General features: G+C 25.9%; 1 protein-coding gene across 13 annotated transcripts in view; it reads left to right on the top strand.

Moving 5' to 3' along the window:
• LOC122500116 (tropomodulin) overlaps positions 1–19,027 on the top strand; it is a 38,121-nt gene that overhangs the window by 14,498 nt on the left and 4,596 nt on the right. For 3 of the 13 annotated variants that reach the window (XM_043608857.1, XM_043608858.1, XM_043608861.1), the window contains exons 2-10: positions 6,925–7,077; positions 7,142–7,309; positions 7,381–7,507; positions 7,600–7,820; positions 9,513–9,667; positions 9,759–9,855; positions 9,937–10,084; positions 10,920–11,038; positions 15,443–15,498. In XM_043608857.1, coding sequence (XP_043464792.1) covers positions 6,925–7,077; positions 7,142–7,309; positions 7,381–7,507; positions 7,600–7,820; positions 9,513–9,667; positions 9,759–9,855; positions 9,937–10,084; positions 10,920–11,023 — 1,173 coding nt within the window. In that variant the 3' untranslated portion in view covers positions 11,024–11,038; positions 15,443–15,498. Of the gene's footprint in view, positions 1–5,872; positions 6,016–6,086; positions 6,330–6,810; positions 7,078–7,141; positions 7,310–7,380; positions 7,508–7,599; positions 7,821–9,512; positions 9,668–9,758; positions 9,856–9,936; positions 10,085–10,426; positions 10,761–10,919; positions 11,039–11,866; positions 11,946–15,442; positions 15,499–19,027 lie in introns of those variants that run through there. The other 10 variants (XM_043608859.1, XM_043608856.1, XM_043608860.1 and 7 more) reach the window with 10 other exon arrangements.

Genomic DNA, 19,027 nt, shown 5'->3' with positions numbered 1-19,027 from the left:
TATCGTTAATCGTTTTCGTTACTACAAATATATTTGAAATGAGAACATAATTTATTGCTGCTATAAGTATATTTAACAATCCACTTTATAACAATTTCCTTTACAAATAGACTAGATTTCAATCGTGACAACAAAAACAGGATCTATCATGATTGGATTTTATATCAGATCAATTGATCTCTAATTCCCTCTATGGAGGTTGCGTAAAAATCAAACATTGTTGTATTTGCACTCTTGATTTCGAATAAACGAATCGTTGATAGTGACTGCAAAAAATATTGCGCGAAATATGCAAAAAGAATTATTGACATAGTTTGAAACAATAAAATTTGTTTGAAACCCATATTTTAATTTTTAAAACTAAAATAACAATAGCAGTGTTTAACATCTGGTTACAACATCTGGAATTTATATTATGTAAAATGATGATTTACATATTGTGTCTATGACAAAGGGTTCTTAACCTTTTCGTTTAAGTTTAATACATAAATTCTCGTTAAATGTCAAATATTTAAGACATAATGCGTTAGCCGCGAATAACTTTCTTCAAAATCATAGGGAAACAATATTACTTGGTGTTCCAATGCAAAGTGTCTCTCATAAAAAAATGTTTATTTATTTTGACGTCAGTCGTCTGAAATTGTTAATAAGATGCATCATTTTTAAGAAACCTTTTGCTAAATTTAAACACCTTGAATTTTACATGCTGCCTGATTTTCAAACTTATTCAAACTAAAGATTGTAATTTTGAGATTGAAGTGTTGAATTGAATTTGTGATTTTTTCTTTCGGATTCAGATTTTCACCTTTGGTCACCTTCACGATGACTTTAGATGACTATTAAACAATAAAAATCAGTTTGCAAAATGCGGATGTGTACAACAAAAAGCAGTATAATATATCGTGTTTGTTAATAAGCTCGCACGACCTCGAATTCCAATTACTACCTACACATTTCAAAAACCAATTTACTGTCAATCAGTAGATTGCAAATTTCAATTAAGATATTAAATGATAATTGTTCTAACACTCCGGAATTAAAACTTTCATTTATAAATATTATAAGCATTTCCTAATGTTAAAACTGAAAATTTGTTCAACGCTAAATATTTAAATACATTAAAATATACATATTAACACATTTAATTGATGACTATATATTTAATTACCTAATGATGCTTATATATATTTTTTATTACTGTAATAAGTCGCGCTTTCGAAAATTCAGACACGTGGTGGTCGAATACTTAGCAGTTATTAATTGATTGACGAATTAGCGTTCAGTATGGGCGGAGACTAATTATACTTAATAAGTTGACACACTACTATCATTATCAATTATTAATAATCACATAATCGTCTGTTTAGTTGAAAGTAAGTTGCTATGCTATGCATTTTAATTTTTAAGTGAAGTGGTTTTATTTTTTCCTTTAATTAGTGGATATAAATAAAAAAAAATAAAAATAATTATTAAAATATTTCGGTATTTCCTTCTTTCTTCTTTCTTCTTTCTACTATTTCTTGTTGTGCAATCTCTTATAGGATTGAAATGATGAGTGAAAGTTCAAAGAGTTAAAAATAAAAGAAAGAAAGATTCGCGAAAAGAGAACAAGAGTAGAAATGAATGAGAAATCTAAATATAAGCCACCTTTCATGCACGCATCAGGGCGTTGCCTGTCTATTTGTTCAACTGTCACTGCATACACAAATTCCTTTTAAAGATTTTATTTTTTACCTTAGAAACAAAAGTTAGATATTCTACTATTAGTAGAATGTTAGTTATTTCCGCAATCTTCTGCTATAGTCAACCTTTCACTTTGTCTATTCGTAATTGCTGAGAAAATGTTCTTTCATTGCAGGTGCAAATAGTGTACCATTATTCTTTAGAAATTGAGTGTAAAGAATTAATTTCAACATTACATGATGTAAATTTATTACAATTTATTCCAAAAGAATATGTTGTATGCATATATCGAAATTTGATCATTTTCATACGGAAGCACGTGTATGGTTTTTAAATGTATTCAAATAAACGTGTTTTTCATAATATACATACTTTACTTATGAGTAGCCACAGATTATATATATTTAGTTTTTGAAAAAAGTTTTCAAAATTTAACAATGTTGTGTATTCCTCTTTTTTGTTTTCATATTATACGAAAGTTTGAATTAATTTACATCCATTCTTTTGTTTTTTTTTTTATTTATGATACACTCAAAATTTTTAGTAGATTCGACTACTTTACAACTACTCTCAATGAAAGTATTTAAAAATACGAACTTTACGGACCAAAAAAGAAAAAATACGGATCATTTACGGACCAATTACTGACAAAAATATAAGTCCGAGTTGAATAAGAGAACATTTGACTTACAACTAGCAATTAAATTTTTCATAACTATAAAACATGAAGATATAGATAACTCCGAGTCTTCTACTCGGAGTGATCAATATCTTTATATTTTATAATAATTAAAGATGTATGAGTGATAAAATCACTATTTTTATTATATTAGAAGAATATTGTTACTGTAATTTCTTCAATTATAATAAATAAATTAAATAAATAAATAACTTCTTAAAAACTTTAAAATTATTTTCATCATTTCAATTTAATTATAATTTTCTACAATTTTTATAACTAAAATTCTTCTAAATCAATTATTTTTTAATAATTTTCGAAAAAGTTCTTTGAGAATTTTCAAATCCATTTGTTTATAATATTCAATTTTACGAAATTTCAATTATTCGTAAATTCATCAATTAAATATATTATAGAAAATAAAAACTTCAAATAATAAAAAAAATTCAATTAAACGTTGTCAAAAAAATTAATTTCAAAATTAAATTATTTCTAAAAATTCATATTGCTTTTAATATTCAATCTACTTATCTACTATCTAGAATTCAATTATTTAAATACAAATAAATAATTTATTCAATAATTGAATGTTATTCTTAAAATCCATTTCTAGTAAAGTATTTTATCAACAAATTCTTAAATAATTGAAATCTTTTGACGAATTTTAATAAAAATTTTAACATTTTTCGAGGAAATTCGATTAAAATTGTATTAAAAATAATTTACGTTCTCCAATGAGTTTTATTATTTATGAAAATAGTGGAATTCCTAAAAAGAATTTTGTTTACGAAAATAATTGAATTAGTTCATTAATTGCGTAGAATTTTATTAAAATAGTAAATATTGAAAATAATTGAAATTTTGCCAAGAATTTTATTAAAATTTTTGAAAATAATTGAATTTTTGCGAAAATTTTTATTACTTTTGAATAATAATTAAATTTCTGCAATCATTTGTAATTTTTCTAAAATTCTCCAAACTATATCGTTAAATTTACGAACATTTCTGGCTTTTTAATAAAAAATTACGGACTTTACAGACCTTTTACAGTTTTACTATCTCCCAAAAAATTGTAGGTTATGGTTGATAATTTCGAAGAGATAATTCACAAAGAAACTCTGAGTGCAAATTAATGATCCTTTTAAATTCTTATTACATCCAAAATATTCAATAAAAACTATTGTTTATTTTATAAATTTAAAAAAAGATCCACTAATGAAAGGTAAAACGATCATAAACATAACCTAACATTTTTTGGGAGACACTTTTTAGACAAAAATATCATAAAAACGAGAATTTATGAATGTAAACTGAAATTTATCAAAACTTATGTCACTTTTCCATTCAGCAGAAATTTTAAGAGTCACCGCAACCATAATTTTTCTGTTTTATAAATTTTAAAATTTGCACAAAAACAACGACAAAAACATTTGTGTGCAGTGAAAGTTTGTTTACATAAAAACTAACGAAAACGGGGTAATTCTATTAAAATCATCCCTTTTGTATATTTCTTATCATTATTAATTCTTACCTTGATGCCAAAGGAAGGGTGTCTCGTACATTCGTACATATAATATATTGTATACAAACGGTAGAAATTTCATAGGTGAATTGGGGATTCGGAAGAAAGTTCCAATGCGGGCCTAGGTCACGGGCTTACCGGCTAGTTAGTTCACAAGAAGGCCAGTGGCCGCGCTCATGCTCACTATAAATAATCATGGCGCGGGGATGTCCAAGTATAGACCGTTGGGAGAATGCCAGCCTGCGAGAAGGCCTCAGCTATTTCTGATTCTGTCGCCGCTAGCGATACAACAGGATCTTTAATCAAAACTACGTTTATATATTGCAAAAATCATATTTTTATTTATTTATTTATTCACCTTTTGTTGTCCATTAAGTTCCTGGAGGGTAGCACCTTTTAAAATTAGCGCTAATAGCGGGAGGGCAGCGCCACAACGCGGGGATTTCCGAGAATTTCAATATACACGCACCTAATGGAACGATGTTTTTCTAATTCACCTAATATTTTTTTTTCTTCTTTTAATATTATTCACATCTTTTGTATACATTACACATCGTATATAAAATAGAGTTGATTTTTTTTAAATTCAAATATAGGAATAATTTAAATTTCAGTTTTTTTTTTGGTTTTTTTCTAAAGTTTTTGAGTTTTTTTAAGAATGATATGTAAAGAATTTTATATCTACTTCCGGGTTATATATGTACAAATAATCCTAAGCCAAAAAAATTCTCATATTTATATACTTCAAATCATACGTAAAAGAAATCTTTTCTTTGTTTCAAATAAATTCTGTTATAGTTGAATATAAAAATTAAATTTATTTGTTTGAGTTAATTAAATGATAATGAGATTTATTATTTTAAATAGAAATTGTTCGTTCGGATATACAATTTCCGAACTTATCAAATTTACTATTAATTTAAACGAAAGTGTAACAAATTGATACCAAAAATGTGGATCAAATTAAAAATTGATCCAAATCTTTGCTATCAATTTGATACTTTCAAAAAAGTGTTTATTATTTTGGTTTGACTTTAGAGAAAAGTTTTTTTTTATTTTATACAAATTTGATTGAAACTTTATATCAGAACCAATTATTTAATTAATTGTAATCTATAATGTTAATAATATTATAATTTATTTATGAATTATAAATGAAAAAATAAATTATTAAGTGATGAGTGTAGTTATTTAAATTGTCTTAAAAAATACCAAATTAATTATATATTTACAGTTTTATATCGTTTATAATATTATAATGTAAGAGGTGATTGAACTTGCCTTTTATATAGAAAACAAAGCTAAAATTAGTTTAAAGGAAACAAAGCCAAGTTATTTTTTAGACCGATTATTTCGTACTAACTTTATTTACAATATTGAATAAGTACCTGCAAGGCCTTAAATTAGAAATTTACTATATAGATTTGCTAATCAATTAATTCGATTCACAATTTTAGATCTGAAAATATAATTGATTTAATTAAACTTTAGATAAATTTGCGAATACATAGTACGTAAAGTAGTAAAAAATATTAGGCTGTGTCCACAACACAATGGGTTCTTATTTCCCTACGTTTAAGGTTTAACACACCATAAAAATTAAAAATACAAAGAAATCTATAAGGTGTGGCCACAATAGGCCCTTTTTATGTCCTTATGTTGAATAAATAAAAATACAATAGATTTCATAGATTTCTTCGTATTTTTATGTCATGTTCAACATAAGGACATAAAATGAGCCTATTGTGGACACAGCCTTAAATCTATTGTATTATGTTATGTTCAAAATAAGGACACAAAAGGAATTGTGGACACAGCCTTATATATTCTTAAATTAAATATCAACGATTAATAGTAACTCATTTTTGCAGTTTTATTGAAAATTATATTCAAATTAATAACTGTCTTTGAATTAATAAAATCCAAAAAATTTTAATTCATAAAATTTGATTTGAATTTGGTGGTAAAAATGGTGAATCATCGACATGCGTGAACAGAGTTGCGCACTAAAATTCTCCAGTATTGGTATATGTATACGCTGCTAAGCTGTCAGATATTATTTTATACATTTTATAACGTTGACATTTTTATCATTCGGAGCATAATTTCAACAGTTTGTGAACATATAATGGTAAATGAGTATTAACAATTTCTTTTTATTTCAAGTGTATCGAGAAAAATGTCATTATTCAATTTTAAGATTTTGTTATTAGAAATTATTTTTTACCGTTCTAACCTAAATGCATCTTTATTATGCTTTTAATGGTTGACAAAGGGCGCTGTCTTTTATCGCGACAGGTCAATGATGTACGTTTCAATATAAGTGGGTGAGGTTTCTAATTGTTGGTGATGTCATACACTTTATTTACTCAAGGATTTTTTCAGTTATAAGTTCATTTGACTGAATTTTTTGGAAATCAATCGTATACATATACCATATACAGTGTAAGGCAGGATAATGTACATATAAATAGCGTAAAGTAGTATTTTTAATTTATTTAATTTAATTTACTATTTCTAATTTGGCAGTGGACAAATTGTCAATGAAAATTGATCCCAAATTATTCGGGTTAAAGGGCATCAGCCGAATTGGAAGCTTGCCGGATTTAAATATCAATCGATCACTTGCTCTTCAGTACCTTTCTAAACGTGATCTTAACCACAGGATACGTTTAATATGTTTTGTTTAAAGAGAATAAATATCAGTGCCAATATCAGGAATAATTTCAATTGAGAATTTACTAACTTTCATTAAAGAATTAATTTTTTTTAAAGTCACATATATAAATGGATTAAGAATGTTTAAGTTGAGTGCTATGTGATACAACTTTCTTCTGTGATCATTGTTAATTTAATTAAATTGTGTGACAATTTGAGAAAATTACCTTTGAGTGGAATTATAAATTTATTAGTTCTATTTCTTTAGTTAATAATGTCTCGAAGAACCTCTTTGACTCGTCAAGGCTTATTGCCTTCGCGAAAAAATTCGTCAAGCTCCAGACGATCCTCTATTGATCAGCGACCTTGGTGTAATTTCCAGACATCCGCATCTACAAAAACAACCACCATGACGACAGCAGCGAAGCTGTATGGAAAAGATTTGAGCGAATATGACGACGTCGATGTGGATGAATTGCTGTCACAACTTACACCTGAGGAAATCAACATACTTGCCAAAGAAGTAGACCCTGACGTAAGTGAATATCGACCAAATCTTCCTATGGTGGAACATAAACAGCATTTTTCTCACTTTTCAGGATAGTTTTATGCCACCGTCTCAACGCTGCAGTTACGAGTGTGACAAGAGTCCTACGGGACCGCTGAATCGAAAAAAACTCATCGAACACATTAACAAGCAGGCCTTGGAAACGCCAGATATTCCAGAACTCAAACCATTTGTAGCTGGCGTCATCAGAGGGAAGAAAGTGAGTTTAAATACAAAATAAATTCAAATTAAAAATATTTTCATTCTAATGATCACATTTTCATCAATTAGTGGGTGCCTCCACCACAAGACAATATCAAGGAAAAGGAAGCAGATGAACAAATCGCTATTGACCTTGGAGACGAGTACGAGCAGGCATTGTCGTCTGCTACTCAGGAGGAAATCATCGATCTTGCTGGTAAATATTTTTTCAATGATTTCCATTTTTTACTAATCAATCAATCTAATTTTGCATTTTTGATTAATAATTACTTACTCGAATTATTGCAGCCATTCTTGGATTCCATTCAATGATGAATCAAGATCAGTACCACGCGTCTCTTCTAAATTCGGGACAACCTGTTGGGATGGGTTGGGATGGAATCACAAAAGCCAGTCAACCAAAAGTGTACCCTGTAGATCCACCAAATGATACGGACGTTGACGAAACTATAAGGAAGGTTCGGGAAGATAATCCTTCGTTGCTTGATTTGAACTGGAATAATATTAAGGTATTAGTCTCTTTATATAGTTAAAATAATAAAACATTACTATTATTTTACAAATTTTTTATAAATTTATTCACAATAATTCAATTCTTTTCAAAAGTAATAAAATTTTTCGAAGAAATTCAATTATTTTCAAAAGCTTTTCTCAATTCAATCAAATTTTTTCACAGAGATTCATTTATTTTTAATGCAATTTTAATCTAATATCTTGAAAAATGAAATTATTTTTAAAAATTTTATTGCAATTGGTCAAAAGAATTTTAATTACCTATTTAAAAATTTGTTGATAAAATTCTTTAAATAAGAGTTCAATTTTAAAAAACATCCAATTCTTCAATAAATTATTTATTTTTGTATTTAAATAATTCAATTCTCGTAGAATTTTCTAATAAACATTCATTTAAATATGAATTTCAGTTAAAATTTTAGATAATAATTAAATATTAAACTATCTAAATTTGAATTAGTAAAATTGGTTTCTAATTTAAATTAGTTACTGACTTTTTGCTTTTTTTTGTTTGAATTTTTCACACTTTTAATTAAAAATTGTGTAGATTTAATTTTTTTAAAAAAGTTTAATTGAATTTTTTTTATTATTTGAAGTTTTTATTTTTTAATATACATTTTATTGAAGAATTTCCGAATAATCGATGAAATTTCGTAAAATTGAAATAAAAACAAAAGGATTTGAAAATTTTCAAAGAAATTTGTCTAAAATTATTAAAAATAAAAATTTAAAGAAGAATTTTAGTTAAAAATTTTTAAAAATAATTGAACTGAAACTATATAAACTATATAAACAAATCTTTCAAAAAAATTTTTTTTTAATCATTGTTTAAGATAATTAAATTTTTAATAAAAGTGGATTAAAATTTTTTAATAAAAAAGTTGAATAATTGAAATTTTGTAAAATTTAATTAAAAATAATTAATTTTTTCCAAATATTTGAAAATCAACTTTTGAAGAATTTGAATTGGAAATTTTGAAAATAATTGAATTATTAAAAATATTAAATGAAAAATCTTTAAATGTAAATTTAAAAATGAAAATTAGCTTCTAATTTTTTTAAATTCTATATTTTTACTATTTTCAATTAGATATTTTCGAAAATTCAAATATATACAAAGAATAATAACATTTTAAAATTATTTTGAACATTTTGGAGAAAGAAATCATGTTAAAAATTTTTTTATGTAAAATTCATCAAAAAATTAATTAGTTTTTTTAAATTATACAAAAATTCTTTTAAGAAATTCAATTATTTTCGAAAAATTACATTAAAATATTTGTCAGGGAAATTGATAAACTGAAACTTGTGGGCGACCTGTTTATAATAATTAAGTGATTTAAAGTTTTTGGTAATTTTTTCCATTAAAAAAACAAAAGTTATGTCATCCTGATGATGTCGAAAAGTTTTTAAATTGAAAATTCTTAATAATTTTTGCTACCTTATAGAGAAAGGATTTTTATTTTTTTACGAAATAGTGTCAGGCCGATTTGTGAGATCTTTAAAATATTAAATTTATGCTTATCTCAATTTTTTTGAAAAATGAATTGATCATCTTTTGAAAACTTGCTTCTTAAATGTCTTGTCGAGTTGGTTTGAATCGATCAACAACATAGTCCTAATAAAGAATTTTATAAAAGAAATGATTAAGAAAATTTATATCTAATAATTTTCTTTTTCTTTTGCAGAATATTTCAGATGAAAAATTCATCCAACTGTTTGAAGGATTAGAAATGAATTCACATCTTGAATCCTTGAGTTTGACGAACGTTGGACTCACAGATAAGACTGGCCAAAGATTAGCAGACGCTATCGAGAAAAATTCTACCCTTAGAGTTCTCAAGTAAATTTGAAACTTTTTTAATATTATTATTATTATTACACTACTATTATTGCAATAATATTAAAATTGAGAACAAATATTTTCTTTCCAGTGTTGAGACAAATTTTATTAATCCACCTGTGATAGTTAAACTTGTTAGAGCTCTTCTTAAAACAAAATCCATTGAAGAGTTCCGATGTTCGAATCAGGTAAAATTCCACATATTTCTATTTTAAAATTTAAAAATTGTAAATTTAAAATTGAGAATATATTGAAAACATCTATTTTAGAGGTCACAAGTGTTGGGCAACAAAATTGAAATGGAAATCACACAACTCGTAGAACAGAATCCTTCCTTACTAAGACTTGGTCTTCACCTTGAGTTCAATGATGCCAGACATCGGGTAGCTGCTCACCTTCAACGTAATATTGATAGGAGTAAGTACTCGATTATCTAAGAAACATTTATTTCAAGGATTAAAACTTTCACAATATTTATATTTTTAATTGTATATTCTTTATTGCATACTTTTTAAGATAAACAATTTGTTGATCCCTTGAAAAATGATAAAATAGAATTTTCTTTCAGTTATGTCAGACTCTGAAAAAGACAACTACTTTTACATGCTACATTCTTTTATTTTTTGCTACTTAATTTACGGCACACGAGATTTTTATTCGTACATTACAAGACTCGACTTTATGACTTTTCAAGTTTCAAATGTCTCCTTTTTTATTGAAAATTTCACCTGAAAGTCTATATAGAAATTTTTCTCTTAGATGGAAGCCAGTGTATGGGAGACTTTGAAGACTATATGACGAAATGCTTCTAAATCATCATAAAATTGCTTCGTAGTTTCACCTAGCGCTTTTCTAGTCAATCACAATCTATCCAATCATCCTGCTTATATTCACTTTTTTTACTCTAGCTAGCGACATTTGAGGTAATTATTGAATGGACCCTTGAGAGAAATCATTTGGTCTCCTGGATTCACATCCTTCATTTTTACCATCATTTTTACTTCCTGTCAACAAATTTATAACTTTCTTTTTAACATCCATAAAATGTATGCTTCTAACATGCAGTGCATTATCAATTAATACATTTATCCATTCTTACACCTTTTTGGAAAAAAAACCTTTAAAAGTTTATTTATTTACTTTTGAAAGTTTTTATTTTTAAGTAATTCCATGTTTATGTTCATCTGCAAAAAGATGATCGTGATTTAAATTTCAATATTAAATTTAAGTAATTAAATATTTGTCTGGGCAGTCTGTCGTGTGGAAGCTTTGGCACGTGCAAAATCTGTAGCAAATGGTGCAGGCCCTGGCACCTTCTCCATTCTTCCCGAAGATGCTCTAAAAAACCGAACGTAGCGCTGATTTGGCGCAGTGAGTAAATGAAATGAAAATCATTCCCTTTTTCCATAATAATTTTTTTCACTTAACAAAAAAAGTCTTTGTAGTTAATTTTAGAGAAGTACAAGATTTAATATAAAAAAAAATTCAAATTTTCCATTCTTCAAGATACAGGAAGGAAAAAAATTTTTAACTTTTGTATGAAATTTTAACATTCAGTCAACAATTGTTCGAAAATGTTTCTTTTTTTCAAGAAAAGAAAAAAGTAGTCTGATATTTGTATGTGTATGTTACAAATGTTCTCAAATTTTTTTTTAATTTTGATTCAATGAAATTTCTTTTCTAATCGCATGTTTATTAACCTGCAAATTTAAATATTGAAAAAAATATATATTAGCAAAAAGAGAGAAACGAAAAGTTTCTAATTCGCGGCTTGATTTTCCGGCAACTCAATCACACCATTGCCTGCTCAGTAACTGCTTTTGATTTTTTTTTCAAAAAAGAGAAAAATTACTTTTTTATTCTTCAAATTGAAAATCGAGAATTTCTTTTCCTCGTGATGCTAAAAAAAACGTTCATCATTTTGTTTTTGTTGCTTTGGACAGTATCACCAGAGACATTGTTAGACAGACTTATAGCTTTAAGAAAACACCCCTTCGTCGGTAAAGATTATGTTGTGTTATTATGATGCTCATTAAATACTTATACAAGGATCACATATTAAAACCATACAGAGACAAGAAAATATTTTACACCGACACAGTAAAAGAATAATTGTTAAAAAGTGAAGAATATTTTTTACTTAATTAAAGATAATCGTGAAGAAGATTTAATGAAAAGTTGTTATTTTCATTTCAACAGTACGGAAAGATCTAACGTTGCGACTGCAATTCCGATTCTTTAACATGAATCACAGGAAACCTGCTTTAATTCAGTGAAGGTACCTGAGAAGCTTACCAATCGGTTACCAGTGTGCCAAATGCATTTTTCTTTAAATATTTCTTAAAATTCGCTTTCATTAATCAGCTTACTTAACTTTAGAATTTGCAGGGTTGCCACAGGTCAGGAAATTCAGGAAAAAATCAGGGAATTTTATTAATAGTACCGGAAAAAAATTAAATTTTTAGAATTCATAAGAAAATTTTGGATTTCGCTGACTAGAAAGCTTTGAAAATATTTTTAAAAAATTAATTCTTCTTAAATTTCTTTTTGCCTTGTAAACTTCGAAATCCCAAAAAAACTTAAATTCTTTTATTTTTGACAATATTTGAACTTTACAGAATATGAAATTGAGTTTATTTAAAACCATTTAATTTTCGAATAACAATTGTAAAATTATTGTTTATAAATTCCCTAATTATTAATTCTACATGAAAATATCTAAAATAATTAAAACTTATAAGAGTTACATTTACAATTTTCATAAATAATTAAAACTTCAAAAGATATCAATTTGAATTTTTAATGAATTCAATTAGAAATTTTGATGAACTTAGTTTTTTGAAAATTTTAATTCAAATTCTTTTGACATTATTTCAATTTTTTAATAGATATATATTTAATTATTAAAAATAATTGATTTAGAAAAAAATTCTCTGAATCTTCTTAAAAATAATTGATTTAGAAAAAAGTTTTCTGAATCTTATTAAAAATAATTGATTTAGAGAAGAATTTCCTGGAAATTATTAAAAAAAATTGATTTAAAGAAGAATTTTAGTTAAAACTCTGAAAAATAATTGAATTTTGAAAAAGTTATAGAAATAATAGCAATTTTTTAAAATAACTAAATTTTGAAAGAGTTTCAAATGTTTTGAAAAATTTAAATTCAAATTGTTTTAAATTATTTGGCTCTTGTATTTTTTAATATATTTAATTCAAAAATTTCAGATTAATCTAAGATTGGTCAAATTGAATTGTAAACGAGTGTATTTCCAAATTAGTTTCGGTGAACTTTCTTTATTGTTTCACAAACTGGATTCTCAAAGAACTTTGTAAAAAATTATTAAAAATTTTAGAGAATTTTAGTTAAAAATTCCAGAAAATTGAATTGAAATCATAAAAATAATTTTAAAGTACTTACAGTAGCAATTTTTATAAATTATCAAATTTCGAAAGATTTGAAATTAAAAATTTTTGAAAATCTTATTCGAAAAATAATAGAGAAAACTTGATATGGAAATATAATAATAAATAAAAATTTATTTAAAAGAAAAGTATTTACTTTTTTTGAATAATTTTTCAATTAAAGAAATTCGCAAATAAAAGTAGGAAAATTTTTTTTTGTAGTATTTAATAATTTTTAGAGTGGAACAGAATATTTTTTAGAGTTAGGGAAAAAGTCAAAATTCTCTCTGGAAATCGGGGAAAAACAAAATAAAATTTTTATGGCAGCCCTTATTTGTTTTCAATTTACAACAATTTGTAAATATTTTTACAATTCTAAAGAAAACGCTTTTCAAAAAGGAACCTCAACAACAAAAAATTTCATTCATTTCTGAATTGTGATAAAAATTTAGTCTTTGAAATTGTTTACTTCATGTCTGATTTTAGATAATCAGACTTGAATTTTAAAAACAATTTTCAAAAGTTTGAGTATTTTTGATCTCTTTTAAAATTATCTTGTCAAATGTAAATTTGCAACTTACATGCAAATAATATAACGATAAGCCTTGAAACTATTTTGATTAGATATTCTGTGAAATGCCAAGATGTTGAGGTTACAAACTATTATCTTCACTCTGATGAAGTTGTGAGGCGTTAATTTCGATGGGCGTTTGCCTTACGTGACGTCGTTCTGACGTGAGCACGTTTAATAGCAAACAGCTTAATGCTTTCTCATTGTTCCAACCTTGCATCTTAATAACTTGATCCTGTAAATGAAGGAAAGAAAAAATTTTTATTTTTTTCCCACTTGAATCTACCATTTTTTTCAAAAAAGTATTTCAGCTGCTTGAGAAAATACTTTTTTTGGATAATTTTCATCGATCCGACGAAGGAATATAAACTCTCTTTAAGAAATTGAAAAATACTTTTGGGACATGAAAAACGTGCAAAAAATTCAAAGAACAAAGTAATTACAGTCAAAGTTGACATAGTTGATATCTAAAAATGAATCAAAAAGTTGCTTCGCAACATTTTTGCGATTCATTTTTTTGTCTCAATTTGATATCTGCAGAAAAATTGTGCCGACAAACTTCAACTAATGTCTGATTTTTTATATTAAAAACTTATTAATACATAACAGCATTTAACGGCATTTTCTGATATTCTCGCAAGAATTTGTCATTATAGTTGTGATAATATTAAAATAAAATGTAACGTTAAGATTAGCAGTGTTTGTTAGAGGAAACATTTTGCTGTTCTCAGCGCAGAAAGCAATTTTGTGCCACTAGCGATAAAATTCAAGTCATAAACTTTCTGAACTGGTAAATGTCTAAAGCTTTTGATCTTGCCTCAACGATGCTTTTTATTAAGAATTTTATTAAAGTACCACAAAAGATTCTCTATCTTTCTAAGCTTTTATATAAAAAAGAGGACATTGAATTTAATTTTCAGTTCATTTTTTAATCAGTATTGAAGAATAAGAATTATCTTTCAGAAATAAAACACAACTTTTCCAGTTGTGGGCAATTAAAAAGGATTTTATTAACATTGTGATGTTTTTTTATAATACTAACAGCAAGGATTGTTTTGAAAAAGAAATTTTTATTTCTACCTATACAGGCATGTTTTATTCAAAAACTACACGTTCTCTCAATTCATTTTATTGAAAAATCTCATTTGTGATTTTATTCATATTTTTCTAATTTAAAAATCACTTGTGATGCTTGTGATTTTATGCATATTATTATTGATATTGTTGTGTATTGAAATTAATGTCAAGTGAAGAAATAAGCTGTTTTTCAAAAAAAAAAAAAAAAAAAAAAAAAAAAAATCATCGACATTGATCATTTATGACAGTCGAATAATCATTTGATATCGAGTGCAGAATTGCAAATTTACGAGGTGGATTAAATTCAAAATAAATGTTGCGCCTTTCGCGAGTTCCACTTTTTAAATTGCGTGACATGATTTCTATTCGTTTCTGTTACTTCTTTTTTTTGGGATGAGAGAAGAGTGAAAAATTGCGTGCACCTTGTTTCGCACTAGAATTACAAAAATTGCAAACGAAATGAGAAGAATAATATATAGTTTTTAAGAGAATTAAAAATTAAAAACCATATGTTTTTGCTGAGCAATAAATAATTGTCGTTGATAAAAAATTTGCAACTATAGAGTATATCGTTAAAAGCATTCTTTTGAATGTTTGATTTTCTAATAATGGGTATAAATAAATAAAATGACGAATTGAGAGAACAGTGTTTATTTTTGACTAATCTTTCTTTCGCCGGCATGAGTATAAGTCGGTTTGCTATTTTTTAAATTTAATTGTTACAGTACGGCAGTCCCGGCTCGAGGTGGCGACATCTTAGTGCAATAAGGCGTTTGCCTAGGTATATATTTTACAGCATTTATTCATACATTCATTATTACATACTCAAAAAACATTCACTAATTCACTACTTTTTTCACTTGTTATCATAAATTATTATAGAGCATCAAAAATTTTCTCTAAATCGGTACAATTTTTACAATTTTTACAAAATGTATTTTACAAGGCTCGAACCAGTGAAAGTATTTAAAAATAAGGAACTTTACGGACCAATTATTACTGACAAAAATATAACCAGTCCGAATTAAATAAGAGAACATTTTACTTAAAATTATAAATTCAATTTTTCGCTTTCTTCATGTTTTATAATAATTAAATTTTATTGTTTATGGTAATAATAATTGAATTTTTGGGAAGAATTTTATTAAAATTTTTCATAATCTTAATTAAATTCTTTTAAAGAATTTCTTTAAGTTTCTTTAAAATAATGGAGTTTCTTTAATAATTTTAATTGAAAATTTTCAAAGTTATTGAATTTTATATGAATAATTACTTTCAAGTTTTTACAATAATCCTCCTTCTTAATAATTGAAATTAACCATTTAATTCTTGAATTTTATTAAATTTTTTAGAAAATAATTTAATTCTTTCGAAAAGTTTCTTTAATTTATTAAATACAATCGAATTTGTTAATAAATTTATTGAAAATAATTGAATTCATGAGAAGAATTTTATTATTTATCGGAAAACAATTTAATTCTTACGATGAATTTTACTACGTATAAAAATAATTAAATTGTTTCGAAGGATTTATTAAAATTTTAAAAAAATAATTCGATTCTTTCGAAAAATGTTATTAAAATTGTACCTATTAAAAATATTTGAATTTTTGCAAAGAATTTTACTGTTTATAAAAGTAATTGAATACCTTTGAATAATTTTGCTATCTCTTTAAATAATTGAATTTTTCAAGAATTTTATTAAAATTTTTGAAAGTAATTGAATTTTGGAGAAAAATTTTATTATTTATAAAGATAATTGAATATTTTGATGAAAATTTTTAAAAAATTTTGAACATAATTGAATTTCCGCAAAGAATTTTATTACTTTTGAAAATAATTGAATTTTTGCAATTATTTATAACTTCTCAAAAATTCTCCAATTTATATCGTTGAATTTACGAAATTTTCTTGCTTTTTAATCAAATTACGGATTTTACAGACCTTTTTTTAAAAAAAACTGACTTTTACGGACCTAGTTCGAGCCCTGATTTTATTTAAGTCTTTACTTTTTTTTCTTTCTTTATTATAATGTTTGAAAAATTATTTTCCACGAAATTGATGGAAAGATAGATAGGTTTTGGCATTCATAAAAAGTAATAGAGGAAAAAGAGGAATAAAAGAAAGTTAGTCCCTGGCTGAAATAGAAATTGAAGGCAATTTATTCAGTAATTGAAGCCTCAATTATTTTTCCGGGCCAACTGCCCTCTTTCCTGTTTCCATTTCTCTTTTCTATTTCATTCCATATCGAGTTAACTGTTGGGATATACACTCCAATGTGCATATAGTGTGCCTTTTATAAGACTCATTCAGATAACTTTTTTCCTGCACAGTTGAAAAATGAAGGAAAACTTTTTTTGAACGAAGGTATTTGGCAAATGCCATAAATCTGATAGGCAGAGGGGCGATATTTGACGTCTTCGTAAAAGAGCGTGTGACGATCAGTTTTTAAGAGAAACTATATAATTTTTTTTTTATTATTTTGGTTTCACATTTGCCTGTGCACAAGATTTATTCCATCTTTTCCGAAAATGAAAAAACCCCTGTAAAAAGTGTTTGTTTATTTTTGCAAGAATTTTAAATCCCAAGGTTGTATTGAATCGAAATGTTATATTCAGAGTTCGAGCTATGAATTCAATAAAAAAGTCAAATGAAAAAGAGAGTCTGTAGTACATGATGATAAAAAATTAATGTTCACCTATTGCTATAAAAACACTTTAAATATTGGATTGAGAAAAATTGATTAACAAATTTTACTACTTGGTTTTATGGTTTTATGAGAAAAATATGAAAGCGCGAAATTTTCATAGAAAACAATACTCAATAAATTTCGAACAAGTTATTATTTTGAGTCTAAATTTACAAAATTAATATTTATTTAATACAATAGCGTTTTTCAGCGATCAAAACTATTATAAAATAAAATAAAAATACTTTGAATTTTCTCCTTGTAGGTACGAAGCGAAACTGTTATTTTAAAATTTTTTCCTACTATCCAATATTCTTTTTAGATCTCAATGATGAGATAAGCACGAAAGTTATCTGATTTCCCTTTTTTTCTCTCCCTTCAGTCAAATGAATTTTTCACCCTCTCACTACTGACTATCATGCTGTGTATTTTCCAACAGCTGAAAGATAATTTAACACGTAAAAAGAAGTCTTTACATTTTTGAAAACCATTTTTTTTCTCGATCATGAAATATGTGTAAATTTTCAAAGTAGAAAAATAATTGCTTATTTATATTGAATGAAGAAAATTTGATGCCGAAATTGTGTAAATAATTGACAATCATTTATTAACGAACAATGGAATTATTTACAATGTCCAGTTTAACAGTTGATGTATCGTATATCGTTAAATGTTGAAACTTGATTACTGATAGGACTACTGAGTTGAAACTATAATGCGTGCTATAATATAAACCATCAAACTTGTCATTTCAAATCACGTTTAGGAATATGTCGTAATATTGATGCTTAAATCATAATTTAATAGATCAAGTTCAATATATTTATTGATAGATATTTTGTACAGAAATATTCAAAATATTTAATTTAATTTTCTTCAATTTTTGAATAATAATTATTTCATTCTTTGTTTTCGTTATACTGTTTCTCTTTAAAAACTATTCGTTTTGAAACTTTTTAAGTGCTTTTCTTTTCTAAGTAAAAATTCCGAAAGTTTGTACACTTTTGAATATAGTGTAAAGGGAAGATTATTTGCTTTGTTGATTATTTTTAAAAATCAAACATTTAAACAAGTTTCACGCTCGGTTAATATTGTCAAGTTCTCTGATTGATGACATTATTCCAATTCATAATTTTTCCGAGTTCAAAGCTTTCAGCCTGACTGTGATAGCTTTGATTTACAAGCTCGAAAAATTCTTTTCAACACATTATTCATATGATAAAAATGTTGGACTTTAATTTCCAAATAGTTTTTTTTACCATATAAATAAAAATTTCATAATTCTTCTTTTTCAAATAAGAAGTCTTAATTTTCTTGTGTGTTAAAATTAAAACAATGCCTAAGCTTTGTGGTCGAAACTTTCAATATTCTCCAAACTTACTGGAGTTCATGGATTCCAAGTAAATTTCAAATGCATGAATTTCAAATGCATTGTCCAGACAATATAACTTGTGATATCAAGTTAATAGTTAAGTTAATAGCCAGTGGAATGAAGAGTCGCGACTGGTTTCATTTATTCGAGTGTCGCATCGCTTAATGAACTTTCTGATTAACTTTAATTTTTGCCCCACAACTGCTGTTTTTGAATTATTAACTATTAAATAGATAGCAGCAAAATATGC

The sequence above is a fragment of the Leptopilina heterotoma genome, unplaced genomic scaffold (assembly GCF_015476425.1).
Source record: "Leptopilina heterotoma isolate Lh14 unplaced genomic scaffold, ASM1547642v1 Lhet_182, whole genome shotgun sequence".
Taxonomy (NCBI): Eukaryota; Metazoa; Arthropoda; class Insecta; order Hymenoptera; family Figitidae; genus Leptopilina; species Leptopilina heterotoma.
This window is presented reverse-complemented; position numbering and strand designations above follow the sequence as displayed.